Raw genomic sequence first — 25,247 nt, 5'->3', positions numbered from 1 at the left:
GAAGCCGGAAACGCAACAGTCCTAATTGACAAACAGGAAGGCAGAACTGCTGGGCTAAGTATTATGACACTAGTTCAATTAACTTTGCAACAAAACTACTGTTAAAATTTACAACACTGCTAATCAGTAGACAAACCTTAAAAAACACATAATGAGGTAATACAGTTTTTTTTTTATGACGAAGATTTAAAGAACTAGTTAATAGTGAGAAGGTTAGCGAGACTTGAGTTTTTTTTAGCAAGCCTTGTGTGACACACTGTGTAGGTGTACCTCTGTTGTGGGAGGGTGCTGCTGCTACTCCTCTTGATTTTTTTAACAGAACAGTTGCACACAAAATTGCCACTAACAAAAAATAATTAGTATTATGATATTGTATGCCTAATGTTGTGGAATTTCTCTCATCAGCATCTAGTGTCTGGCTCAGGCTTCACTATCACTTAAATATATCACAGAGTTCACATAGGCCTACTTTTTGACCAATGATATTGATCCTTTAAACCTACTGTTGTGGTAGGATTTTATTTATTTCTTTATTTTTGACAAAGTTAATATGTAATTGAATGATGGAAACAACAAAGGTTTTATTACTTGATAATTCTCAGTGACACAAGTAATTGCTCTCTGATATCATTCTAATATTTCTGATAATTGTTATCACCTGTTAACATATTAAACATTTATCCATGAATAGGGAGCCCCATTCTATCTACTTCCATAACTATTTGCAGCTATTTCCATTCTATAAGTCTTCACTATAGCAACTTGTCACTCACTTGTTTTAAGATCATTCATTCATATTTCATCGACATGTTGGCTACGTTTTAAAGTTTCTCTTTACTTGTTGTCTTAACAACAGTTAATATTGCGCTCTAACAGCTAGAATAACATTCATATTTACGTATAACTGAAGCTCAAATAGTAATACTGTATCGTGTTTCGATTTTTAGGGCATGAACTGATAAAACGTATAACTGCAATTGCTTTGGATAAAGCATCTTCCAAATGCATAAATGGAAATTAAAACTTGACTGCGCTAAAGGGTTATAAATAAAAGGTTTAAATGCATTTGAATTCTGCACATCCGTAGTGAATTGATTAAAGCAAAGGCTAACTACTCTATCTTCGTTGTTACGTCCCTTCTGAATGCATTTTTGAGAAAGTTTAACCTCCCTTGCCCGTTCTGACGCCTGCAACAAGATTTTATAAAGGGTGAACGTCCGCTGGTGCTGTTTTAAAAGCTGATGTCTGAACAGACGCCGCGGGCGGGGCTACTCGTTCCGTCCCGCCCACATCACTCAGTGAAGAGAGAGAGTCAAGAGGAGAAAAGTTCAGGACAGCAGCACCTGAAGCAGGAATGAGCAGCATTGCACCTCAGCAGCTTTTTCATCTTGCACGATAGGAACAGTTCTTCTAGATAACAAAGACATTGACCAAATTGACCAAATTATGAAATGACATAAACCCTTTGTTTTGTGTTTTTTTGCCACTATGGGTCAACATTATTTACTTCAGGCCAGTGTCTTCCGCGCGACTGTCTTGTTTGCTGTGCTCATCTCGGTAAGTTTTTTTTTTCTCTCTCGTTTTGTTAAGCGTTAAGTGTTGATGTTTAGAAACGCATTAGTCTCGTCTCCATTTTCAAAACTGCTACTTTCGTGTCTCTGTTAAAATTAACCATGCTTATCTAAATGACATCCTGTGTGACTGAACCTCATCAGTTTCTGAAGTTCTCCTAAAACTTTTAACTAATGTTTTGCGTTAACGTTGTTTTAGAACTTCGATATACGTTTTGTTCCACTTTGAAATATAATAATCGAAATGAACGATCTGACGTATGCTGTTTTTGTGGGATAACATACATGCATACATATTTATTTATTTATTTAAGTAAGTAAGTTAACTACTATCTTAAGTTTATTTGAGGGAAATGTAATTTATAGAAAGTTGGCAATAACTTCTGTTATTGAACGCAAGCACAGCTGCACACTGGTGCGCAATAGTGATGTTACTAAGCTGATATTTCCATACATCGGTTTAATGAATATGTCTGGCATCAGCGGTTTTTAATGATCAATGGTGAATTTAAGTAGCCTATGTGCGAAGATTTTCCATTGTGTTCTGTTTAACCAGAAGTGCAACCGTTATCTATGCAAATTTCATCTCATCGCAGTCAGTTTGCGTTGGTGTGACAGATAGAGACTGGCAAGCTGACAGCAGGAATTTTTGGAATAGGTTTTGTCCTGACCAGGCTTTATTGATTAAAATGTTTTTCTTATTTTCAGTAACCTCACCCAGATACAGGATTCTGGCCTCATTTCTCCATGTGTATATGTGATAGTGTCATGTGATATTGCCTTTTATGAAGTTCACTTCTGTTGTTGCAAAGGAAATATGTATGCCTGTCGCCTCTGAAAAAGAAGCCGTGTCTTTGTTTAAGTTATACCAATAACCTTATTAGCTGCTGGTGTACTGGGTGGAGACGTCATAGACAGTTTTATCCAAACCTAGATAAGGCTTGTGATTTTTAAGGAATGGCCTGCACTGATTCATGAGAAACCAAATGATGATTCCACTGCCTGATATAGATGAAATCTCTGTTCTCTCTTCTTGCGCCAATGTGCGTGCCAAATGCCATTAATCCCTGATGTGTAGTAATTAACACCACCAGGAAAGTACAGTGTTTTGCATGAATGTCTCATGAAAATAGTGCCCGGCCCATTTAGGAAGAATATACTGCTGTGGGCAGTAGAGGAGAAAAGGGGAAACTGTGACGTAGAGCTGCGGAACAGGGAAAAGAAAATGGTCTAGATCCCCACCATTCCCTCTCTCATTTCTTATCACTGCAGCCATCTATAGTGATAACCATTATTGTGGGTGGTGTTGCTATTTGAAGAAGAATATTTGCAGCATGAGTCTTTTTTTTGTCATGCGCTAGGCCATTTTGGCTGTACGGATGGATAACTTGACGTGCATATATTGTACATATCCTTAGTTAATTACATGGGTTAAAAATTAATAAATAAAAGTATACTTGGGAGGAATATTCTATTATTGTTAATTATTGGGTGTTTTAGTGAAGTTTATAAAATTTCTGTTCAAGCATCAAACATTTATACCCTGAATATTGAGCTGAACATAACATTGCGCATGACGTGATTGTCATGTTTTTATATATATAAAACAAAACTTTTTAAGCAGAACAAATTCCTTGTAAACTTTAAATAATAGCCTTATAATAATTTTAGTCTTTCATACTAGAGCTTTTTTCATCAGGCCGAAACTTTAATTAAATTATTCTCACAGAATTTGGTGTGCATTAAAAAAAAAAAATCACAGCGTTACATTTACCCTGACAATATTTCCGCAGTCAAGTTGTGTGTCAAGTATTGTTCTGTCAGCTGTTTAGAATCACAAAAATGTTAAAATTGTGAATGAATCTGCTTCTTTTCAATGAACTGGTCAAACGGGTTGGCAATTCAGCCAGATGATGTGATGATGTGGTTTCTGAGGTAGCAACTCAGTACTTATTTATTTATGCACACACAGTTATCTGCAATATCATTTTCCTATTTACTTTTAAAGATGACTGTATATTTTTTTAATGTGTTAGATATAATTAGAAGTATTGCTTCTTATACTTAAATAGCTATATATAATATTATATATATATTATAGCTGTACATTTCTTGATTCATTTTCATTTCTTTCTACATTTTTGAGTAGCTTTGAGGCTCAGTGGTGCTCACTGTTCAAACAAGAAAGTAAATAAAACAGAAGCACTGGCCTCAATTGTGCAACTTATTTGAAAATGTGCTTCATTTCTTAAGTTTGGAAGTTTAGTACATTTCCCCAAGTTTAGAAATTCAGTCATCTGTGAGATAAAGCTTGTCTCTGTGCCTTCCCAAAAATGCTTGTGTCCAGTTGTATATAATGCCCTCTTGTAGAAGGATTCTGGCTTATTCTTGTGGTGGAATAGATTAGACACACACACACACACACACACACACACACACACACACACACACTCAGTTCTGTGTTCAATGTAAATTTTGGTACATTCATTCACATTCAATGGTTTATTGTATGGCTAGTTAAAATGCACACAAACTTGAAATGTCAGGCGTCATAAAATTGTGCAAGTCATAAATAAACAGATAATGTAACATTTATGCAAATTTGCTATTAAAGTTGAATAACTGGAATGTTGCTCTGTTGAATTATGCTACACTTTTGCAAAGAAAATGTAGGTATAATTTATAATGTATAAGAATGTATAATTAATTTACATCAAGTATTTTATTTTACAAGTATTGTGTACAACTGGTCATTAGACAAATATTGAATGTATTTCCTCTGTAAAGACTCTTAGGTGTCATTTCAGTTCAGTTTTAGACTGTCATTCATGCAGTTGTCTGTCTGTCTATGTCTCATTTCCTGTCGTGTCTACATAACACATCTCACCCTTCATATCTCAAACTCTGTCAAAAAAAAACTCAGTAGTCTTTAGGTAGCACATTGATACAAAGGTTTAAACATACATGCTTCTCTCTCTCAGGCGTACACACACCGAAATTTAAAACACCCACTCAGAGGTGTGTTATGTGAGGTAGCCTTTCATCATAGCTGGGTAAGATTGTAGGTTTATCTGTAAATTGCCCAGATGGAGAAGTAACAGCAACATGCAAATACAGTGTCTGTCACTATGTATTTGCATGCACTTTATAAAACTGTAAAAGGCCTTGTAGCTCAATAGGAAGTGCAGGGCTCTTATACAATCTGTTCAAAATGTGGAGTGGAACTTAAGTACAAACACATCATAAACAATTGGTTTGATTTGTTTAGTGTTTGATTTCTCAATGTTTATGTACATACTAGGGGTTCCACAGACTAGTCGAGTTCAGTGCTCTGCCGTGACGCTTTAAGCTTGACGTTGACTAGTCTCTGGTCCTATTTGACGTTGACTAGTTGCTGGTCCTATAAAGGGCACAACAGGATAATAAATCTTTGAAGGACTTCCACATTTACGCTCCGTTTCCAAACAGTTAAAATGACAAATAAATGTATACTCTGAAAGCTCCACAAGATGTGTGATTATATTACTGGGTGCTCGAAATTGAACGGGAGAAAGCACATTCTAAACAGCTTATTGTACAGGTAAGTTAATCACTGTTCTAATCTAATGCGCTGCTGCACTGTAACCAAATACATAGGCTACAGACAGTAGCTCGTACGTCATGCGCAGATCGAGCGCGCACAGAATCATTCAGCGCGGAAATGTACTGTCAACACTGTTCTGTGACTTCTCAATAAAATAGCTTAGAAACTGAAAAGTTCAAGCATATTTCTTAATAACTAAATCCCACAGCGTCACTACTACTAGAGAGACGCTTCCATTTAGAATTAATTCACACATGCAATCGCTCTCACTAATGCATTCATGTAAATCTTTACTGTGCTACTTTATCTATATTTGATTTAGAAAGAACAAAAATTCTATAAAAAAAAAAACAACCCAAAGGCAAAAGAACTGATAAAAATTAGCTGTTATAGGAGCAATAGCCATGTGGGCAGCACTGTGTCATATGCCATAGCTGTGCACAGGGGGTTTGTCACAGCTCCAGACTTATTTGTTTATTAATGACGTCATCAAGCCATTAACCCCTAGTACATACCACAATATATGTGACCGCTGTACTGTATAACAGTAATGCTACCCTCTTTTTAAAGAGTACTCTAATAACAGCCCTAGAGTGTTTATATTTGTTTCTACAGACAGATGTAATGATGATCTCTGTGCAGTGTGTATTTTGAGCTCTCCGACCCTCTTTAGATGGGAAAAGTCATCTAACACAGCAGGGTGTGTTCTGTGTTGTCGAAACAGCTCTTATCTAAATTTGAAATGAAGAAGTTTGAGGCTTTCGTTTTTTTAAAAAAGTAATGCCTGACACATATTGGACATTCTCAGAGAACAACATCAGTTTGACTCCAGGAAATTGGCTGAAACTTGCTGAACCTCAAAGACTGGATGTCACAGCCTGCTTTCGGTACAGACCCCCTCCCATGCAGCATTTACTTTGTACTCATTTTTGAAAATACATTTGCAGCTGTGTATTATCTAGCACATTTAGATCTCATTTGATCTAAATGTTTGTACATTAAAGTCTGTTCGCATGCACTTTAAAAATTGGACCAAACTAAAATGTTTTAAAATGTCATGTAAATGCTTTTGTCTGACTGAAATCAAACCAATTTTACTTTTGTCAGTCAGTCAAACTAACAGGTCTAATGTGAATTCTACTTTTAGTGCTTTGGTAGTAGCAGTCATATATATCATACAAGGCCTGTATATGCCTTTGTTCTGTGTATATTGTGGAAATAGTGTTTTCTAGTATAATAGAAATTTTCTTCTAGTTTGATTTCCTAGTGTAATATCTGGACCTATGCATTATATGCCAGAGTCAGGGGAAGTGAAGTGGCATTCTGGGTAAGGCTTCTTTCCTGCAGGCTGATCTGTAGGGCTATAGATAAGAAAAGACTCCATAGGAAATGTTTAGTGAGTGAGTACGAATATTGCATATCAAATACAAAAAGGGGGGATGCAATTTCCAATTCCAGAGCTTAAGTCAGTTCATTAATAGAGTTGTAATTTGCAGGTATTAGGTAAACACATTGAGTATACTTATATATATATCTCTTTAAAATGATGTATTATTAAAGGTTTTAGTAATGATTTCCCAACACTCAGCTATAAAAGTTTATATATATATATATATATATATATATATATATATATATATATATATATATATATATATATATATATATATATATATATATATATACTAGTTTTCTGATATAACAAAAATAATTTTTGCATATATATATATATATATATATATATATATATATATATATATATATATATATATATATATATATATATATATATATATATATAGGAAAAAAGGGAAATGCAAAAATAATTTTTGTTTTAGTTTCCATTCGACATCCATAGGAGCTACCCAACTATGACGGCCCCCGGAAATGTGAAAAGGGTCCATTGGCTAGTGTGATGCATGTGTTTTACATGCATCACTAGACATGTAAAACAGTTTCAACAGCTATCATTAACACCTAAGTTCCTAATTCCAATTATAATTTTAAGTTTACACAATACCTTCCTTAGTAAACAACTGAATTAGTTTCCTTTCAGCCATGTCTGTTATTTGTAGATGGCTTTTTGATTAAATCAAGAACACTTTATGTCTCTTACCAGGAAATTAATAAAGTCTTGTTTGACAAAAGGCTTAGAAAGTAAGGTGCTTGTATACTTTGTTTAAGCAGTGTTTGAAGTCAGCCTTCGTAAAAAGCATAGTTCAGCAAAAATAGGGATATCATTTACAGTTACGCCTCTGTTTATGTCTGTCCCAGTTGGCACACTTAATGAGAACCTGTGTTCTTGTGGTCTGCATCATTTTAGTTGTCATTTCAATTGATCATGTTCAACAATATAATTATTGTTCAATTTTATATAACAAAACTGGGGTTTGTTTACTGGTAATAATGGCTTTTTAATGTTACATGATGACTATAATATACAAAAATAAGAAATTTGTATGTGCAGCATCGGCATCAAACAGGCACATTGCACTTGTTTGAAGACATGAATGAACTATCACATGTTCTCCATTATCCATTGCTGGTTTTGGGGGGGGGGGGGATCAACCAACAAATGAATGAATACATTAATTTGTGAAAAGAGGTTGAATTATTTACACACTGTTAACACCAGTGCCTCTCCTCCAGAACTGTTCTGATAAACAAATTTTTAGATATTTTTAGATATAGTCATTTCACAAAATGATTTACTTCCAGAATGGAGCGGATATACAGTAGATGAAGTGTTTTATGTTTTGTTTGTGTTCTTTATATTCATTCTTACTGTTTCACATTATTGTTCAGTTACTAGAGTCTAACTACAGAGAGTTAAAATGTGTTTTTGAAACTATTGTTGTTACTAATATGGAAGTTGTGGCTCAAGCAGAATAAAAGATCAGATGTCATTTTACAAATCTGACAATGAAGATGTCCCCGATAAGTAACCAATCATAGCCAGGCTGTAGGTGTCAGTTTCATAATAGGCCAATGAACATACTGCTCAGAAGAACTAAGAAAGGGAAATGGACAGAATAAAAAATGTAGAAGCAGATCATGCCAGGCACTTACATTTATTTACTTACCTACTCATCCTTATTACTATTCTCCACGTTTTAGAATAATTCTAAAGTCATCAACAATGTGAAATAAGAAAGTAATGTATAGGAATCATGTAGTGACCAAAAAGTGTTAATCAAAGGTATTGTATATTTTAGCTTTTTCCAAGTAGCACGATTTGTCCTTTTAGAAAAATAATATTTTAGCTTTATAAAATAATTAATTGGCCCAATTTATATTTTTTACAATTTTAATTTCATGCATATCAGTATATCATTTTGGTTCAAAAGGTTTTTAGGTCATTAGAAACATAAATACAGTCTGTTGTTTTAAAAGATTTGCATAGTAATGTGTAAATATAGCTTATGCATGTGTTTCTAAATTCTCCAATGGCCAAATACTCAACTTGGAAGGAAGAATGATGTTTTGATTTGTGGTTAGATTTAGTTGAACTTCAATACAAGTAAAGAGAACTGTCAGGCCTGTAGTTAACTTCAGGGTTTTGTTTTTTCTTCTTTTTTTTTTTTTTGGAAACATATTACACTGTGAATACTTCCTTTTTTTTATATAGAGCTCATCTGACGTCACTGTGGTGCACATAATAGATCAATATCTGAAACAGATATTGCACAATGGAGTTACTCAGAAAAGTGCTTTATTTGTAGTTTAAAAAAAGCCTGTTAAGCCTGTTACTGCTGTGGATTCATGTGCTGCTAATCAGCAATCAAAACGAAAACCTAATACATCTGATGACGTTACACTGTTGTTTTCTTCCCCAGATCCCTCGTGGGCACTCTGACTGTAAGTATAAACATCTCTAAAGTCACTTTTCCTGAAAAAGAGGTCTTCATTTGTACAGTCTGTATCAGTGATAGTTACCAATACTAAGCTTAACCCACTTGATGTGATTTGCATCATCAAATAATGTTTTTGCATTTACCTACTGAATGCTGGTTTTGTGTCTTTATTTAGGTGCAGTGTGCCAATACAAGATAAACCCCACAACATCAGACATCACTATATTTGTAGGAGACAGCTCCTCCTGCAGTGTCCAGAACACCAGCATTACAAGCACTCAGAATAGCATCACAGTGACTGGACTGCAGCCTGGAAACACATATTTCTTCAAGATCAACTGCTCAGATGTGTGCTGTGGAAACTTCTCCACCAGTAAGTCTTTATTACTTCTAATAATGATTGATCAGGCTTAAACGTTTTCAGTGCTTCGATGGACTTAAAACATTAAGGCCACTGTTGCTGAGAAAGGAAGAAAATATTTCTGCCCTTTTCACCCACAATCACATTCACCGTATCATTCTTTCATGCACTTTTCTCATCATTTGTCACTCACATTCTCAGTAATTCTCTGCTTGCACAACAGATTATTCCAGCAGTCTGACTATCACGCAGCTCAAATCCTCAGTGTGTCTCAACTGGACAGGCCAGTTATCACTGACCAATGAGTCTTTTACTCTCCGTAAGTCCTAGCCAACCACAATTTTTTACTTTATAATGTATCAGTAACTTAAAATGAAAAGATATTTGGAGATGGTGTGTTTTAGATAGCTGAAAGTAGAAGTTTTGAGTAAAACATGAATAATTAAAAAGCATTTATGAAATTTGATAATGCACAGTGTTTCTAAAAACAGAATTGTGTACATGTACGGGGCAGTTGCATTAAAGAAAACCTTCAGTTATAAATGAAAATTCTGTCATCATTTACTCACCTTCATTTTGTTTCAGACTTGCATGGCTTTCTTTCTTTAGTTGAACACAAACTAAAATATCTAACAGAATCTCTGGGGCATTTTTCCATACAGTGAAAATGAATGGAAAGTCTATCAAGTTCTAGAAAGGACACCATATGACTTAAGTCTTTTAAAATCATACAGTATGATAGCTTTGTGTGAGAAATCAACCAAAACTTTAGAAATGTTGACATTTTCCTCTCTGTTGAAACTCTCACATCTCACTTGTGCATATGCATATTCAGATGATGTGCATTAAGACGGTTCTAAATCTGACATAACTGATACTGAATTCATTGGTTCTTGCATGTGACCTGGCTGATTGCTACAAATCATATTGGAAGATGTGCATGTACAAATTAAATTTGAAAACTTTTCCCTTTTTTAGCTTGACAGCTTTTGGTAACCATCCACTTTTTTTGTATGGCAAAATGCAGCATAAATGTTTTGTTAAACATCTCGGTTTTATCATGGGAGAAAGTAAATAATGACAGAATTTTCATTTTTGGGTGTCCATGTCCTACTTTCTCACACTCACACTCTCCACTCTCTTGCACTGACAGGCCCTGAGCCTGTTAGTAACCTGTCTGTGCACTCCATCACTGTGAGCTCAGTGAACCTGAGCTGGATACTTCCAAATGGCATCAGCCCCTATTATAGAGTAGCTTGGGGTGCAGACTTGCTTCTCACAACTATCCAAACCTCCATTCAAATCTCACAACTTGAACCTGGCAATAAATACTCCTTCAGAGTCACCTCAGTGGCCTCTGATAACCTCACTGAGGGGAATGCTGCTGAAATATCCCAAAACACAAGTAAGTACTGTAGGCAGAAGAGAATAGGGGGTTTAAATGTGTCCTTATTGTATTGTGGAGTAAATTGAAATTTTGTGTGTGTTTACATTACTTTTACATTACTGTTCAAGAGTTTGGGGGTCAGTACGACTTTTTTAATGTTAGATTCAACAAGGCTGCATTTATTTGATCACAAATACAATAAAACAGTAATATTGTGAAATATAATTAACATTTAAAATAAGAGTTTTCTATTTTAATATACTTTAAAATGTATTTATTCCTGTGATTCAAAGCTGGATTTTCAGCAGCCATTCCTCCAGTCTTCAGTGTCACATGATACTTCAGAAATCATTCTAATATGCTGATTTGCTGCTCTAAAAACATTTCTTATTATCAGTGTTGAAAATAGTTTTTTTTTTTTTTTTGGTGGAAACTGTGATGCATAGAAAGTTAAAAAAAAGCATTTCTTTGATATAAAAAAAAATATTTTGTAACACTATAAATGTATTTACTGTTGATCAATTCATGCAAACTTTCTTTAAAAAAAAAATGTATTGACCCCAAACTTTTTCAGTCGTGTATGTATATTAATGAAGGTCTGATTCACTGTGTGTAGGTCCAGCACAAGTAGAGAATATCACTGTGCTGAATTCCAGTAACAGCAGTCTGACCGTGGGCTGGCCAGTCCCTCTTGGTCATGTGGACTCATATATTGTGAACATATCTGGTGCCGAGCTGAACACAACCCTCAGCAATACCACACTTACCAACTCTTCAGTCATCAGTAACCTCATGGCAGGACGTGTTTACAACCTCACTGTGACCACCATCAGTGGAGTCCTGAAGAACAGCTCTAACATAGTGCTGGTTGCCACTAGTAAGTCAGATATCACACTTTCCATCTTGTCACCATAACATCAAACACAACCTTAATCCATTTATTACATCTGCAGAACCATGTATTTCTGTGTGATATTTCCCTTTAGAGCCTAACCCGCCTGAAGCTGTCCGAGTGAGTGGTCAGACAAATGTATCTATTTCTTTGCTGTGGTTGAAACCCTTATCAATGGATGGAGTCACTGTGTCCTATGAAGTGTCATATAGATCTAACCAGTCAGGGGTCAACCTAACTTTGAATCTTACCAATTCTTTAAACGCGACGCTCACAAATTTATTACCCGGCAGTCAGTACGACATCACTGTGGTCAGCATAGGAGTAAAAGAACTCAGGAGCTCATATGTAAACCTCAGTGCATATACAGGTACTGTAAAGCACACAGCACAGCATGCATTTAACCTAAGCTGTTGATAGTATAAACTGCAAATTAAGTCTACAGTTAGAGTTACAGTTTATTTTTACAGGGTTGCATAAGCATGTTTGTGTTTCCACAGCTCCTAATGCAGTGCAAAATCTGGCTGTTTCTGCTGTCAGCACCAATTCAGTCAATCTGACCTGGCTACCCCCTAATGGGACCCTCAGCCTGTTCTCCTACAGTATCAACATCTCTTCACCTAATCAGACTCTCAGTACCACATCCAACAATTATCAGATTACTCCGTTGCAGCCTGGGACTCAGTATAATTGCAGCGTCAGAACACTCATAACAGCTGCCAACATATTTGGACCCTCACAGACCATACAGTGTAATACCAGTGAGTGTAAATACTACACATCTCTCTAAACTGTAGATGTACTGTCATACAGTAAATTGTTTTAATACTTTTTTGTAAGTTTTGTGTAATTAGGTTTTCAGGCAAGTAATGGGCATTTTGCATTATGCTTTAATGTTACTGTGCTTTGATCCTCTGTATGTGTGCAAGTGTTGTATAAGATAAACAATTTTGAATATAGACTATACAATAAGTGGTAACCCTTTTTTATTTAAAGCCTAATACTAGGAATGTACAGTATATTGGTATCATATTGGTTATTTGTCGATATTACAGATTTGTATTGCTATAGACATTTATAATTTATAATAGGCGACACAGGATAATTATTTTTACATGCTTATTTTGTGCGTGCTTATTTATTTTTTACATTTTGAACTTTTTCCCCTTGTCTAAGGCTCACTTTAAGTTAATCTTTAAAATCACTAATCATTTAATAAATGTAATGTAGTTTATAACAAATCTCAAAATAAATATCTATTATTTTATACTACACATTTGGTGTTCAGATGTCTAAATTCACTTCGTTTTTGTTGTTTTGTATTGCATTTTTCAAGTTCAGACAAAATAGTATACACTTTTAGTGTTTTTTAGCCAGAACATTACAATAATTACTGGCTTATTATCTATATTGCCCAGAATATTAATATTAAAATGATCTTTACCAAATAGACCTTTATCAAGGGAGCAGCATATTTAATGGATTGTACTGTTGTTCAACAACATGCCAATTGTTGTGAGTTGTGGAAATTGCATGTGATCTAGAACTCTGTGCCATTCAAACCATTGTAAAGGGTAGTAAGTCTATCCCTCATAGCCTTGTTTTCATTCACTTTAAATTCAAATATGCCTCTACCTTGACTAAAGTCTTTAGTCTTTGCTTACTCTAATTCACACACATTAATATATCAGTGCAGAATATAATTGTGTGCATTCTCTTTCAGAGCCACTGCCAGTGACTAATTTAACAGCCTCTCCTGTTGGCACCACTGAGATGCGCCTTTCATGGTCTCGTCAGAGTGACTACAAATCTTCATATCAGTATAATGTGAGTGTAAATGGTGAACAATGGATACAGATTAACAATGAGTCCACAAATGTTGTTAATCTGATCGCTGGCAACAACTACACCTTTACTGTGCAAACTGTAGCAAATGGCATGAGCTCTGAATCTGTAGCCATCTCTGCATTTACAGGTATTACAAATCTCATATTACTCAAACACTTGTTCCTTTTATACTGCACCCCACTTAATGGCTTTGTATCATAACTTTCCGTCTGTGTTGCTTACAGTTTTGTCTGTTAGTCTGTGATGTTTAATAGGATCCCTCTTTTTCCTCCTCTCTTATTTGGTGTTATCAGGGCTTGGTAAAGCATCTAATATTTCTGCAGTTGGCACTACTCAGAGTATGAGAGTGGAGTGGAGACCGCCTGATGGCATTGTGAGTCTCTACAACGTCAAAATCCTGTTGAACGGGACTGTTTTAAAGATGGAAAACCGAACGAATGAGACAATTGTGGTGTTCTCAGACCTGCTACCTGGAACTCAGTACAATGTCATTGTGACAAGTATCAGTGGACCCATAAAGCAGGACAGCGATAGTGTATCCAATGCCACCTGTGAGACCCCTCACACACCCTAAAACAAACACACACTTTGAATTATTTGTGTACAAGCAGTAGACAGAAGTAAAACACTCACTGCACACTGTTGTATCACCATACACAGTATTTATTTGCATGCACTTTAAGAGTGAGAAAAGGAAGTAAGACATTTGCTTTCAGAAACAAAGAGCTGACTAAACTGTTCTAAACAGGCATATTACACTGAAAGTTCTTAAGTGTGTCTTTTTAAAGAGAGGATATTACAGTTGGTGCAGTTTTCAGAAATTGTGCAAGTTTCTAATACCTTTGCACAACAGCTGCAAATGTTTATAAAGCGTTTATAACATTTATGAAAATAGATTTCAGAATTTTATAACATATGAGTGTATGAGAATGTCACATGATGGTCTGTAGGTGATGCTCTATGCCTGTGTGTGTGTGTCACAGCTGTGATTTATATTGTTGTCATTCCAGTGCCTACTCCTCCTGGCGAGTTTGTGACCATGCAAAGCACAAACTCACTGAACATTAGCTGGGCTCGACCACTTAACATGAGCTCCGTATCACACTATTTCCAGTTGTCATACAGGAACAGCACGCTGAACTGCAGTCAAAACTACAGCTCTCTGACAGGACTCGATGCAGGTGTCCAGTACAACATTATTGTGAGGACTGTAGGTGCAATGGGATATTTCAGCTCTCCTCAGTTTCTCACTGCATATACAAGTAAGCAATGCACATTTGTAGTTTTTTTATCCTAGTGGCTTGCTTTAGACAGGTATCGGATTTCATATGGTGGTTGCAAATCCAAACAGTTGTAATGTTGCATTGTTGGAATAGAAAGTAATGTCTGTATGCAGATGAATATGGCTTTTTTTAATTGAATTAAAATCAATGGTTCTTTAGAAAAGATGATAGTTCACCCGAAAATTTCAATTCAGACATTTTTTACTAAACTGCAGTTCCAAAGATTTTTGTTCATATTTGAAACTCAAATAAAGCTATTTTTAATGTTCTCTCATAATATTTGTCTAGATATATCTTATGAACAGATTTCACTTCATGTTGTGCTTGCTTCATGAATGAGAACCAATGAGGTTCTTGCACACCGAGCAAATATGGTTGAGATTCCATTTACCAAATTTGATGCACTCTGTGTACTTTCATTTTTGGGTGAACTGTCCCTTTAAGGAACTTGTACTGTATATTGGAACTTAATATTGTACGCTGCATTGGTGGTCTATGCAGTTGGTGAATAGGACCCTTGGTGCTGTATGGCCCATTTTTGAACAAAACGCTGATGTGTATGTTTTTTTTTTTTTTTTTTTTTTTTTTTTTTTTTTGTGAATGGTTTTCAGATCCTACTGCCGTAACTGATGTGAGATTGAACGAATACACTGAGACCAGTATATCTTTGAGCTGGCAGCAGCGTGATGTTCAGCAATCTGGTTACTCCTACCTGCTCACCTTCACACACCCTAATGGCATAGTTGACCAGAAGACTGTAAATTACACCAGAGCACAGCTACTGTCACTGCAGTCGGCTAGTCAGTACAATATCAGCATTATCACACAGACAGCTGGCGGCACCAAGTCTTATCCCCAGTTTATAACCGCCTGCACAAGTAAGTAACCACACTGCATATGACAACACAGTTCTTAATACATATTTGCTACATGTATCATGCTATCACATCTGCTCTACAGTCACTTGAATGTTTGTTTCCCAGAGCCGTTTCCAGTTTCTGCTGTAAAATACGATGTTCTGAATGTTTCTGCTGTGAAGCTAAGCTGGTCCCGTCCTCAGGAGTATCACAGTGGCTTTTCCTACCAAGTATTAGTGTCCAACTGCACAGAAAATAGTAGGAACTTGTCGATTGTGTCTGAAAACATCACAGTGCCAGACTTGCAGCCTGGAACCCTGTGTCAGTTCAGTCTATATAGTTTGGCCTGCGGCATTCTGGGAGAACCAGTGAACATCTCTGTCTTCACAAGTATGTACTCCCACACATGCCCACCCCTCTCTGATATACTTTTCGCACCACTGCCTTTGGGAAGACAATACTGGAGTATTATTAACGTGTCTGAGTATGTGCCTTGTATATTGTGTTTATTGTTCTCTTGTCTAATTAAACGGATTTATTGTAATTGTACTCAATATACAGTAATCAAAAACTGACCTGTCTATATATTTTTTTGTCCTGTTGTTATTGCCTTTATATAAATTATTGCCAAGATCTGTAAGAGAAACGTAATTTGAACTTGAACATACTCCAACAAGGAAATGCAAACACAAATCCCCTCTTTGATCCAAACTAATTATTGCTCTTTAAAGGACACTTCCTTTCTTTCTCTCTCTTTTCTCCAAAGAGCCCTCTACAGTGATTCCACAACTAGATAATCAAGGCTCTAACCACTCACTCTTGGTGACGTGGGATCATCCTGCTGGTGGGCTAGACATGTACATTCTGAACATCAGCAGTGAAGGATGGAGCAGCTCTAAAGTTCTCAATAGCACTGAATGCAATCACACCTTCAGTCAACTAAAAGCAGCCACTATCTTCACAGTCACACTCACGACTGTCAAAGCAGCCTTCCGGGAAACATCTCATTCAGTAAACATGGCAACTTGTGAGTACTCAACTCCAAACTATAGTTAGAAAATCATGTGGCAGACTTAGTAAGCATACATACATAGTGGACCATAGTGTTTCTAGATTCTAATGGTCTGTGTTGCAGATCCAAACAGACCGGGAGAGATTACGATTTTGTTGAAGAGCAGCCATTCAGTGTGGTTTCGGTGGGATGAAGCTGAGAACATGTCAGCTGGCAGCTTCAACTACAGCCTGACCTGTTGGTTGAGCTATAACACCAGTCAATATCTCACTGCTAATAACACTTTCCTTTTGGACGGCTTGCGATCTGGAACATCCTATAATGTTTCTGTGGCTACTGTAGGCCCGATGGGTTTCCAGAGTGAATCTGTCAGAGTTCATGTAACCACCAGTAAGTTCAGCACTTAGTGGAATGGAAAATTATAAAACTGATAAATTACATTGAAATAATATTCCAAGAAATACACATTACATTAAGATTTTTAATATACATTAATTCAACAATATTGAGCAAGGGCACATTAAAAAGAGAGATTAAAGATGTTTATAATGTCTTTTGAACTTTTTATTGATCAAAGAATTCTGAAAAATAAAATGTGTCAGAGTTCCACAAAAATATTAAGTAGCACAGCAACTGTTTTCAGCAGTTAAATGATATTAAATGTTTCTTGAGCATATTAGAATGATTTCTGCTGAAATCTGCCATCACACAAATAAATTCAATTTTAAAATATATTAAAATAGACAACAGTTATTTTAAATTAATTTTATAAATATATAAAAAAAATTATTAAACTAATATTTCACAATATTATTGTTGTGACTTTTTTTTTCAAAAACAACCTACTTTTACCAACCCCAAACTTCTGAACAGTATTGTAGGCCTATGTAATATTTTATTTACACATTGCATTGGCTTTGAATGCATTTTGCAAGTACACTGATCCTCAAAGGGCAAATAAAAAGGAATAGTTCATTCACAGATTAAAAAATCATATTTTTTTCAAAAAACAGTTATCATTTACTTTGCCACATGTTTTTTTCTTTCTTCAGTGGAACACTAAAGATGAATTAAAAAAAAAATAGTCATCCAATCTTCTAATATATAATGAGGGTGAATGAGGACTCGAACTGTCAAGCTCCAAAATGTGCTCAAAAAGTAATCCGTACCACTTGCATGTCAGTAAATAATGACTTCAATTTCCATTTGTTCCATTATCACATTGATGATGTTTTATGCCATTTTTTTTGTGTGTAATTTTAAAGTTCGAGAGCTTCCGTAGTCCCTAGTCACTTCAATTACATTGAGAAGGAGCCTTGATATTCTTTACAACATCATCTCCCGTGTTTCATGAACATACCTCTAAAGTCCTCATCCTTCTCCCCCCGCATCTGTTTTCAGAGCCTGATCCTGTCCAAAACCTACAACTTGGTTCCACAACAACGAATAACATTTTTGTAATTTGGGCAAAAGTGGAAGGGGTCCCGATATATGTAGTAAGAGTGTACAGTGAGAAGGTAGAGAACAAATCAACCAGTACAACTAACAGCATGACCATATACAATCTGATGCCTTCGACACTTTATAACATCAGTGTGCAGAGCAGCACTTCTGACAACACAGAAGGAGAAGCCGTGTGGCTGCAAGCATGCACAGGTTAGTACAAACTCTATTATACTGTTATATATGGTTTTACAGCAGAACTGTATGAAAAAAGCTGTTTGCAGCATTCAGTGCTGAGTTGTTAATTCTTGTGCTGAAAGTGTAGTTTTCCAGCTCACGCAGAGATGTCCACTTTAAAAATGTTGATACAATAATCAAGAAACACTTTAGTCTAATGAAGCACATAAAATCTGTGTGCAGATGCAGCTCCAGTGGAGAGTGTGACTTGTATAGGTCCTGATTTAACCTTTCCAATGCTAACCCTCTCATGGAGCCCTCCTCCTGGTAAAAACCAGGGCTTTGAAGTTAAGCTGAACTCCTCCAACTCAGAAACGACCTTAAGTCTAAACCACACCTTCACTGGACTCAAGTATAACACTCTGTACAAAGTCATGCTCTGGACAGTTGGTTGTGGGAATAAAAGCACGGTGAAATCAATCACCTGTATGACTGGAATCACAAGTAAGGAGAGTTACTTCTGTTTTGTATTTTGTGTTTGTATGTGGGTGCATATTACATGTTTCTTGTTTTTGTGTGTGTGTGTGTGTGTTTGTAGAGCCTGTTGTACCTAAAATAAGAGCAGTGAGTATATCTGAGCTACAATACAACAAGTTTACTTTGATTCTTCAGTCAGATGTCTTTAATGACTCAAACGGTCCTGTGCTGTATTATGGTGTGCTTGTCTACTCCGGCACGATTGGTATGTCAAATAAACTCTAAATTCATCCATTTGCATTTGTAATATTTTACTCAGCAAAATGCCTCTCCATTAGTCTTTTTTTAATAATTGGGTAGTATTCAATACCATTAAAGTGTTTGGGGTTGGTAGGATTTTCTTTTTAATGATTTTAAATGGAGTATCTTATGCTCTCCAAATCTACATTTACTTGGTCAAAAATACAGTAAAACATTAATATTGTGAAATATTACTATTATTTCAAAAAGACGATTTATTTTTGAATGTATTTTAAAATGTAATTTATTCCTGTGATAGCAAAGCAATTTTTTTAGTGGCTATCATTCTTTAGTAACACATGATCCATTAGAAATCATTCTGATATGCTAATTTGGTGCCCAAGAAACATTTTTTATTAATATCAATGATACATATATCATTATCATATGTATCATATATATATATATATATATATATTAGGGCTGTCAATTGATTAATCACGATTAATCACATCCAAAATAAAAGTTTTGTTTACATAATATATGTATGTATACTGTGTATATTTATTATGTATATATAAATACACACACATGCATGTATATATTTAAGAAGAATATGTTATGTTTATATATTAAATATATTTATATATAATATAAAATATAAGAATTTATATATATATATATAAATAATATTCTTTGTTACTTTTCTAACTATTACTATGCTTTTGTTTAATACAGCTTCTGCAAATAAATGTATATTATATATAAAAAAATTGGATTGTAATGAAATCTTTGGTTTTGTTTCCTGCAGATTGCTTGGACAAGAGTAACTCGATCGATCGATGCCTGTTGAACACCTACGAGGACTGGAAAGCAAAGCTTTGCAGCACATTCCTGGCTGTTGTCAAAGAAACAGGGTCTACAAGTGTACAGATTGGAGATGGAACTATGTGGAAAGGTTACAAAAATGGAGAACTAAATGCCAAAGTCAGTTACAAGTAAGTCAATATACTTCCCATACTTTGGATTAACTTCAGCTTTGGATATATTAAAACCCTTTATAGCAGCGTAATGGTTATTTCCAGAACTAAACTACTGCTGTGTGCTCCTAATGCTGCCTTGCACAGCTCCATCATCTGCACTACTGTGTTGGTTGTTATGTCTTCTGCATTATGCTTTTATGTGTTTGGCTTTCTTGCAGTTTTGCTGTCATTGCTTTCACTCGTCTGAAGATAAACAACGATTTAGTGGATGTGTCTAATTCATACTACTCCATATCTGAGTTTTACCAAAGTCCCATCACACTGCCAGAGAACCCAGGTAAAGACTGGGACACTTTCTCTCTATATTTAAGCTCTTAATTGCACCAGCATTTTCAAAGTAAAGACATGAGATTTATTGATGTGTGATTCAAATACCCAGAATACTTCAAAAGCATGCATTTACATGCATTTAGATGAGATTATAGCTTGGGTTATCAGACTTAACACCTTTTTTTCTATTTAGTTTAGTTTTTTATTGACTTGTAACAAGAACTGAAATCATTTGGATGCTCTTACTTACCCTAGACTCACTTCTAATGAGTGGGCTTGACTTATGACAAGCACCACCAGTGATATTTTGGATAGTCTTAAAACAAATCTTTCCATCTGCATTTCTAGAGTGTATGCATAAATCATATAAATAATTTCTGAGCTAACTTTATTCTTTCTCCATCTTTCAGTGGTAATTGGAGGAGCAGCTGCAGGAGTCGGTGTTGCTGCTCTTCTTGTTGTAATCATCATTGGGGTTGTGGTTTGTAGACGGTAAGACATTTTACAGATGTCATACATGATTCTTGATGTTTGGAGTGTTTTAATTGTTTGATTTAGAGCTAGTGATAGAGATGTTAGATTTAGAGGATTTAAGATTATTATTGCATGTGTCCCCACAATCTTATTCATCTTGATAAACGTTGGTGTGTATAGATGTGTATTTCTAGATTACAGAATGTTCCTTAATTCTGTTTTTAAGTATTAATAGACAGTGGCAAATAGATAATTACATTTATGCTATCAATATTCCAGGAAGCAAAGAAAAGATGATTCTACTAGTGTTCCTATCCACTCTATAAGGCAAGTACACTGGTCTTCTCAAAACAAATGATAGAAAAAAATATTGCCATAAAAAGTAACCTTTTAATATTTTTTTGTTTTGTTTTCTTACAGAAACAAAGTGTAAGTAATCATACATGTTTGTCCACACTAATTTTCATGCATATTTATGATTTGACTGAAAATTCTGACTACATAACATTTTTTATTTTCCTATTAGTCCACATTGCATTAACTCATATTAACAGATTGAACTTTTGATTAGTAAATCCTTAGATTAACATGAACTTTTTAAATGCTGTAGAAGTATTGTTAACTAGTGTAGAGTGCTTTACCCTTTTTCTGTAAAGTATGTTTATATATTATTTTATTTGCATTATGCGAAATATTAAATACACTGTTCTGTGGTGTCTTGTATAGTTTTTAACCATATGTTATTTAATGGTGTCATAGGAGTGATCCAATAAAGGTGGAGGATTATGAAGCTTATTATAGGAGGCAAAGAGCTGATTCCTTCTGTGGATTTGCTGAAGAATTTGAGGTGATTATATCTTTGGCTTCTGTGTATATTTCCAACTGATCAACTCTAAATAACAAATTGGTATTGCATTGCAAATAAATTCCATACTACTAATATGCCACTATTATTTTTGATCCAAAAACTGTAGTAGCAGTGTCTGATTTGTTTGCTTTGACCATGTTGTGTTCCTCTTCCTTCATAAATATGTGACATACACTTGCTTCCCTTCTTGAATTATAGACAGAGAAACAAATGCTTTATTACAGATGTTTACATATTTGTGATATAAATGTACTAGAATCAATAGACAAAACAAAAGAGAGACTGTTTACATAAATGTATGTGTGTGTCTGTAGGATCTAAGGCCAGTTGGGATAAATCAGTCGAAGACTGTTGCTCAGGCCCCTGAAAACAAAGCCAAGAATCGTTACAACAATGTGCTGCCATGTAAGAACCACAGGACTCACGAGTGTTTCCCTTCATGAAGTTACACAACACTGAGTTTCCTCCACTCTGATCTAGACACGTAGCCCATATTCACAATGGTTCATGTCTTCTCGACAGATGATTCATCTCGTGTCAAGCTCTCTGTGCTCAGCAGCCCATTTGATGATTACATCAATGCCAGCTACATGCCGGTAGGAAGGGGAAAAACTACAAAAATATGACATTTAGCTCTTTACACAGTTGTCACACTAACTGTGTGATATTTTCAGGGTTACACTTCAAAGAAGGAGTTCATCGCAGCCCAAGGCCCACTGCCCTGCACTGTCGATGACTTCTGGAGACTGATCTGGGAGAAAAACGTCCACACTATTGTCATGCTCACCAAATGCAATGAGCAAGGACGGGTACAGTATACACTCATGCTGCACTTTCTCTGTGATCTCACCTGTTAGAGCCGTCATTCCTCATGTTTTAGACAGTTTTATTGTTAGATTACTCTACATATCAGTACCAGCATCAGGCTTTAAAAGCCTAAATCACTTCACCACAACATATTCAGTGTTCATATCCTCATTCAGCATTTTGTGATCATTTGTAATACCTCATCTCAGGTATTGAACTATTAATGAGCTGAAATGAATGCTGCCACAATGTTTTGTCCCTCTCAGGTGAAATGTGAGGAATACTGGCCAGCAGAGACGAAACATTTTAACAATCTGATAGTGATGAATACTTCTGAGATCACATTGGAAGACTGGACTTTACGTGACTTTGAAGTGAAAAATGTAAGTCTATATTAATATTACAGATAGACCAAGGTGCTATTTATACCATATGTTACACAAAAACATGCACATACTGTTACTGATATAACTACACCACGTTTTTGTCAGTGTTTTTTTTTTTTCTACTGCATTGGTGCACCTACTTATTTTATTTATACACCTATCATTTAGGCTGGGAAATTATCATACATTTAAATAAATAAAAAAAATACATTCATATATCAAACAGTTTATACAAGTATAACAAATTTTATAAAGTCATAATTATCTTCTTGGTAATATGTTTGCAGTATGACTCAATTATAACATTATGCCTCATGCATAATTACAAGGATTGTGTCAATGTTTTGGGAAAAATGATTTCTGTCATAACAGGTGAAAACAACAGAGTCTCGATCAGTTCGTCACTTCCATTTCACTGCGTGGCCAGACCATGGAGTTCCTGAGACCACTGAGCTCCTAATCAACTTCAGACACCTGGTCCGAGAACACATGGACCAGTACTCAAGACATTCACCCACACTTGTGCACTGCAGGTACTTCAACAGTTCCTGAACTCTTCTTCAATATATACAAGCAGGTCTACTCAACACCATTTAGTTATTATACTCCCACAAAGAAAAATGTCATTTTCATCATATTTTTTGATTTCATAATACAGTGCTGGTGTGGGCCGGACGGGAACCTTCATCGCCATTGATCGGTTAATCTTTCAGATTGAGCGGGATGGTGTAGTAGATGTATATGGGATCATCCACGATTTACGCATGCACAGACCACTCATGGTTCAAACAGAGGTACATTCATTACCAGTTTTTGAATTTAATGTTCTTTTATATATATATAAAATCGTCCTTAAATGTCTTCTGCCATCTTATTCTGTAACAGTGCAGGACTTTACATTCTCTATTTTTGCAGGATCAGTATGTGTTTCTTAACCAGTGTGCCATGGACATCATCAAGTCTCGGACTGGCAACAATTTAGATTTGATTTACCAGAACACAGCTGCACTCACTATTTATGAGAACTTTGAACCCTTAAAAAAAGCCAAAAATGGCTACCATAAAGCCTGACCGTCTACCTTGAATAATTCACTGCACTGCTGTAAAAGAAACTTTGTTCTTTTATTTTTTTTTAAATGGAGTTTTATTTAAAGAGGAAAAACAAAACATATATTAAGTTTTTTTTATAAAGGTATAACAGTACACCGAAATATTTTTACATTTTGTTAATCAAGTTTTAATCAAATACAGAAATGTCACTGCAGGGATGTCTTGTGAGTTTTCATAGAATAAAGCTGATAATGTTTCAATGATGTAATACAGGCTACAGGTGAAATGAAGATAAGCCTGAATAGAAATATAGACATGTGCAGACGTCACATAGGACTTCACCATTAGACAGTAGTACAGCAGTAGTGAAGACAAAATGGGTTTTCAGAACACCTCTTCTGTGATTTAACATAGCAACTAACCTTGGTTTGAGCCAGTAGGCTGGTAATCTGTTGACAATGTGCAGTGACAGGTTGCTGTTCTCAGGTCTGTGTTTTTAATATATCTATTTATTTCCGGATGTCACAGGCCAAAGGTCGACCTTAAATGGGTAATAAGGACAATAAGTTACCATTGAACAGTAGCGGTCTCTTTGGTATTCTCTTCAGTTGTTTATTTCAGTAAAGATACATGCTGACCTGCCTGTTCCTGGTTTGTAAATGTTTTTGTTTTCCTTTTAGAATGAGGTCAGTGAATGTTTAGTATATGCCTACTGATATAATTTATTACAAAAAGATTTTAACAGAGTGTGACTCTGGACCATGTGTGCACTTAAACTGTTATATTTGTACATAATATATTTTGTTCAGACTGAACTTCCAACTTTTTTCTCACAAAGTGTTGTTCCAGGGACTTTTTTTGCTTGTGTGGTTTTAATATTCTGCAATTTTCTGCACAGATTTTTTAAAATAGTTTATTGATACTCTGCTGGTCATGATAGAGAACAGATACAGATGAACTCTGTATTATATTGAGATTAAAAAAGCTGCACTTTATTTCAAACTACTGTGGTGAGGTGTGTTTGTGTGTGTGTGTGTGTGTGTGTGTGTGTGTAACAGAAACCAAACGCTTGTGTGTGAGATATATACATATATATATAGTCTCTCTGGTGTCAGCTCATCCGTTTAGTCACAGTATTATTAGATGTCGATTGTAGGTTTGTTGACGAGATGGTCCTCAATGCAGAACACAAGGTCCAGGGGGCGTGGTTGGATCCAGATCTCCACCCTTTAACTTACCAAGCCCCACCCCTAAATCTACGTCTCCACCCCTTAATTTACCAATCTCCACCCCCTAGAGGTGGATCTAACCACGCCCCCTGGATCTTGTGTTCTGCACTGCAGTAAGCAATAGATTCAAGATTC

The 25,247-nt window shown here is 35.5% G+C and overlaps 1 protein-coding gene across 4 annotated transcripts; it reads left to right on the top strand.

Annotated features, from left to right (window-relative positions):
- Nucleotides 1-1,295: 1,295 nt before the first annotated feature.
- On the top strand, nucleotides 1,296-24,885 carry LOC109093368 (receptor-type tyrosine-protein phosphatase eta-like). Of its 4 annotated transcripts, XM_042760470.1 has the most exons (31): nucleotides 1,296-1,557; nucleotides 8,991-9,012; nucleotides 9,184-9,381; nucleotides 9,593-9,688; nucleotides 10,523-10,774; nucleotides 11,373-11,633; nucleotides 11,743-12,018; nucleotides 12,149-12,409; nucleotides 13,372-13,623; nucleotides 13,790-14,047; nucleotides 14,507-14,758; nucleotides 15,391-15,657; nucleotides 15,763-16,026; nucleotides 16,403-16,663; nucleotides 16,772-17,038; nucleotides 18,050-18,304; nucleotides 18,512-18,772; nucleotides 18,867-19,010; nucleotides 19,797-19,983; nucleotides 20,187-20,305; nucleotides 20,709-20,790; nucleotides 21,052-21,099; nucleotides 21,193-21,201; nucleotides 21,532-21,619; nucleotides 21,955-22,045; nucleotides 22,163-22,236; nucleotides 22,315-22,449; nucleotides 22,714-22,830; nucleotides 23,206-23,366; nucleotides 23,492-23,627; nucleotides 23,749-24,885. In XM_042760470.1, the coding sequence occupies exons 1-31, from the start codon at nucleotides 1,489-1,491 to the stop codon at nucleotides 23,902-23,904; spliced, it is 5,319 nt and encodes a 1,772-aa protein (XP_042616404.1). In that variant the 5' UTR covers nucleotides 1,296-1,488; the 3' UTR covers nucleotides 23,905-24,885. The 4 variants fall into 4 exon arrangements, with proteins under 4 accessions (XP_042616404.1, XP_042616406.1, XP_042616405.1 ...); XM_042760472.1 differs by lacking the exon at nucleotides 10,523-10,774; XM_042760471.1 differs by lacking the exon at nucleotides 18,867-19,010.
- The last annotated feature ends 362 nt before the right edge of the window (nucleotides 24,886-25,247 follow it).

The sequence above is a fragment of the Cyprinus carpio genome, chromosome A7, assembly GCF_018340385.1.
Source record: "Cyprinus carpio isolate SPL01 chromosome A7, ASM1834038v1, whole genome shotgun sequence".
Taxonomy (NCBI): Eukaryota; Metazoa; Chordata; class Actinopteri; order Cypriniformes; family Cyprinidae; genus Cyprinus; species Cyprinus carpio.
The sequence above is the reverse complement of the archived record's forward strand: the minus strand, read 5'-3'. Positions and strand labels throughout refer to the sequence as shown.

Coding starts and splice junctions, on each gene's coding strand:
- LOC109093368 (XM_042760470.1), top strand. CDS start 1,489: ATGGGTCAACATTATTTACTTCAGGCCAGTGTCTTCCGCGCGACTGTC. Junction 18,305..18,511: donor GTGGCTGCAAGCATGCACAG/GTTAGTACAAAC, acceptor ATCTGTGTGCAG/ATGCAGCTCCAGTGGAGAGT. Junction 19,984..20,186: donor AATGCCAAAGTCAGTTACAA/GTAAGTCAATAT, acceptor GCTTTCTTGCAG/TTTTGCTGTCATTGCTTTCA.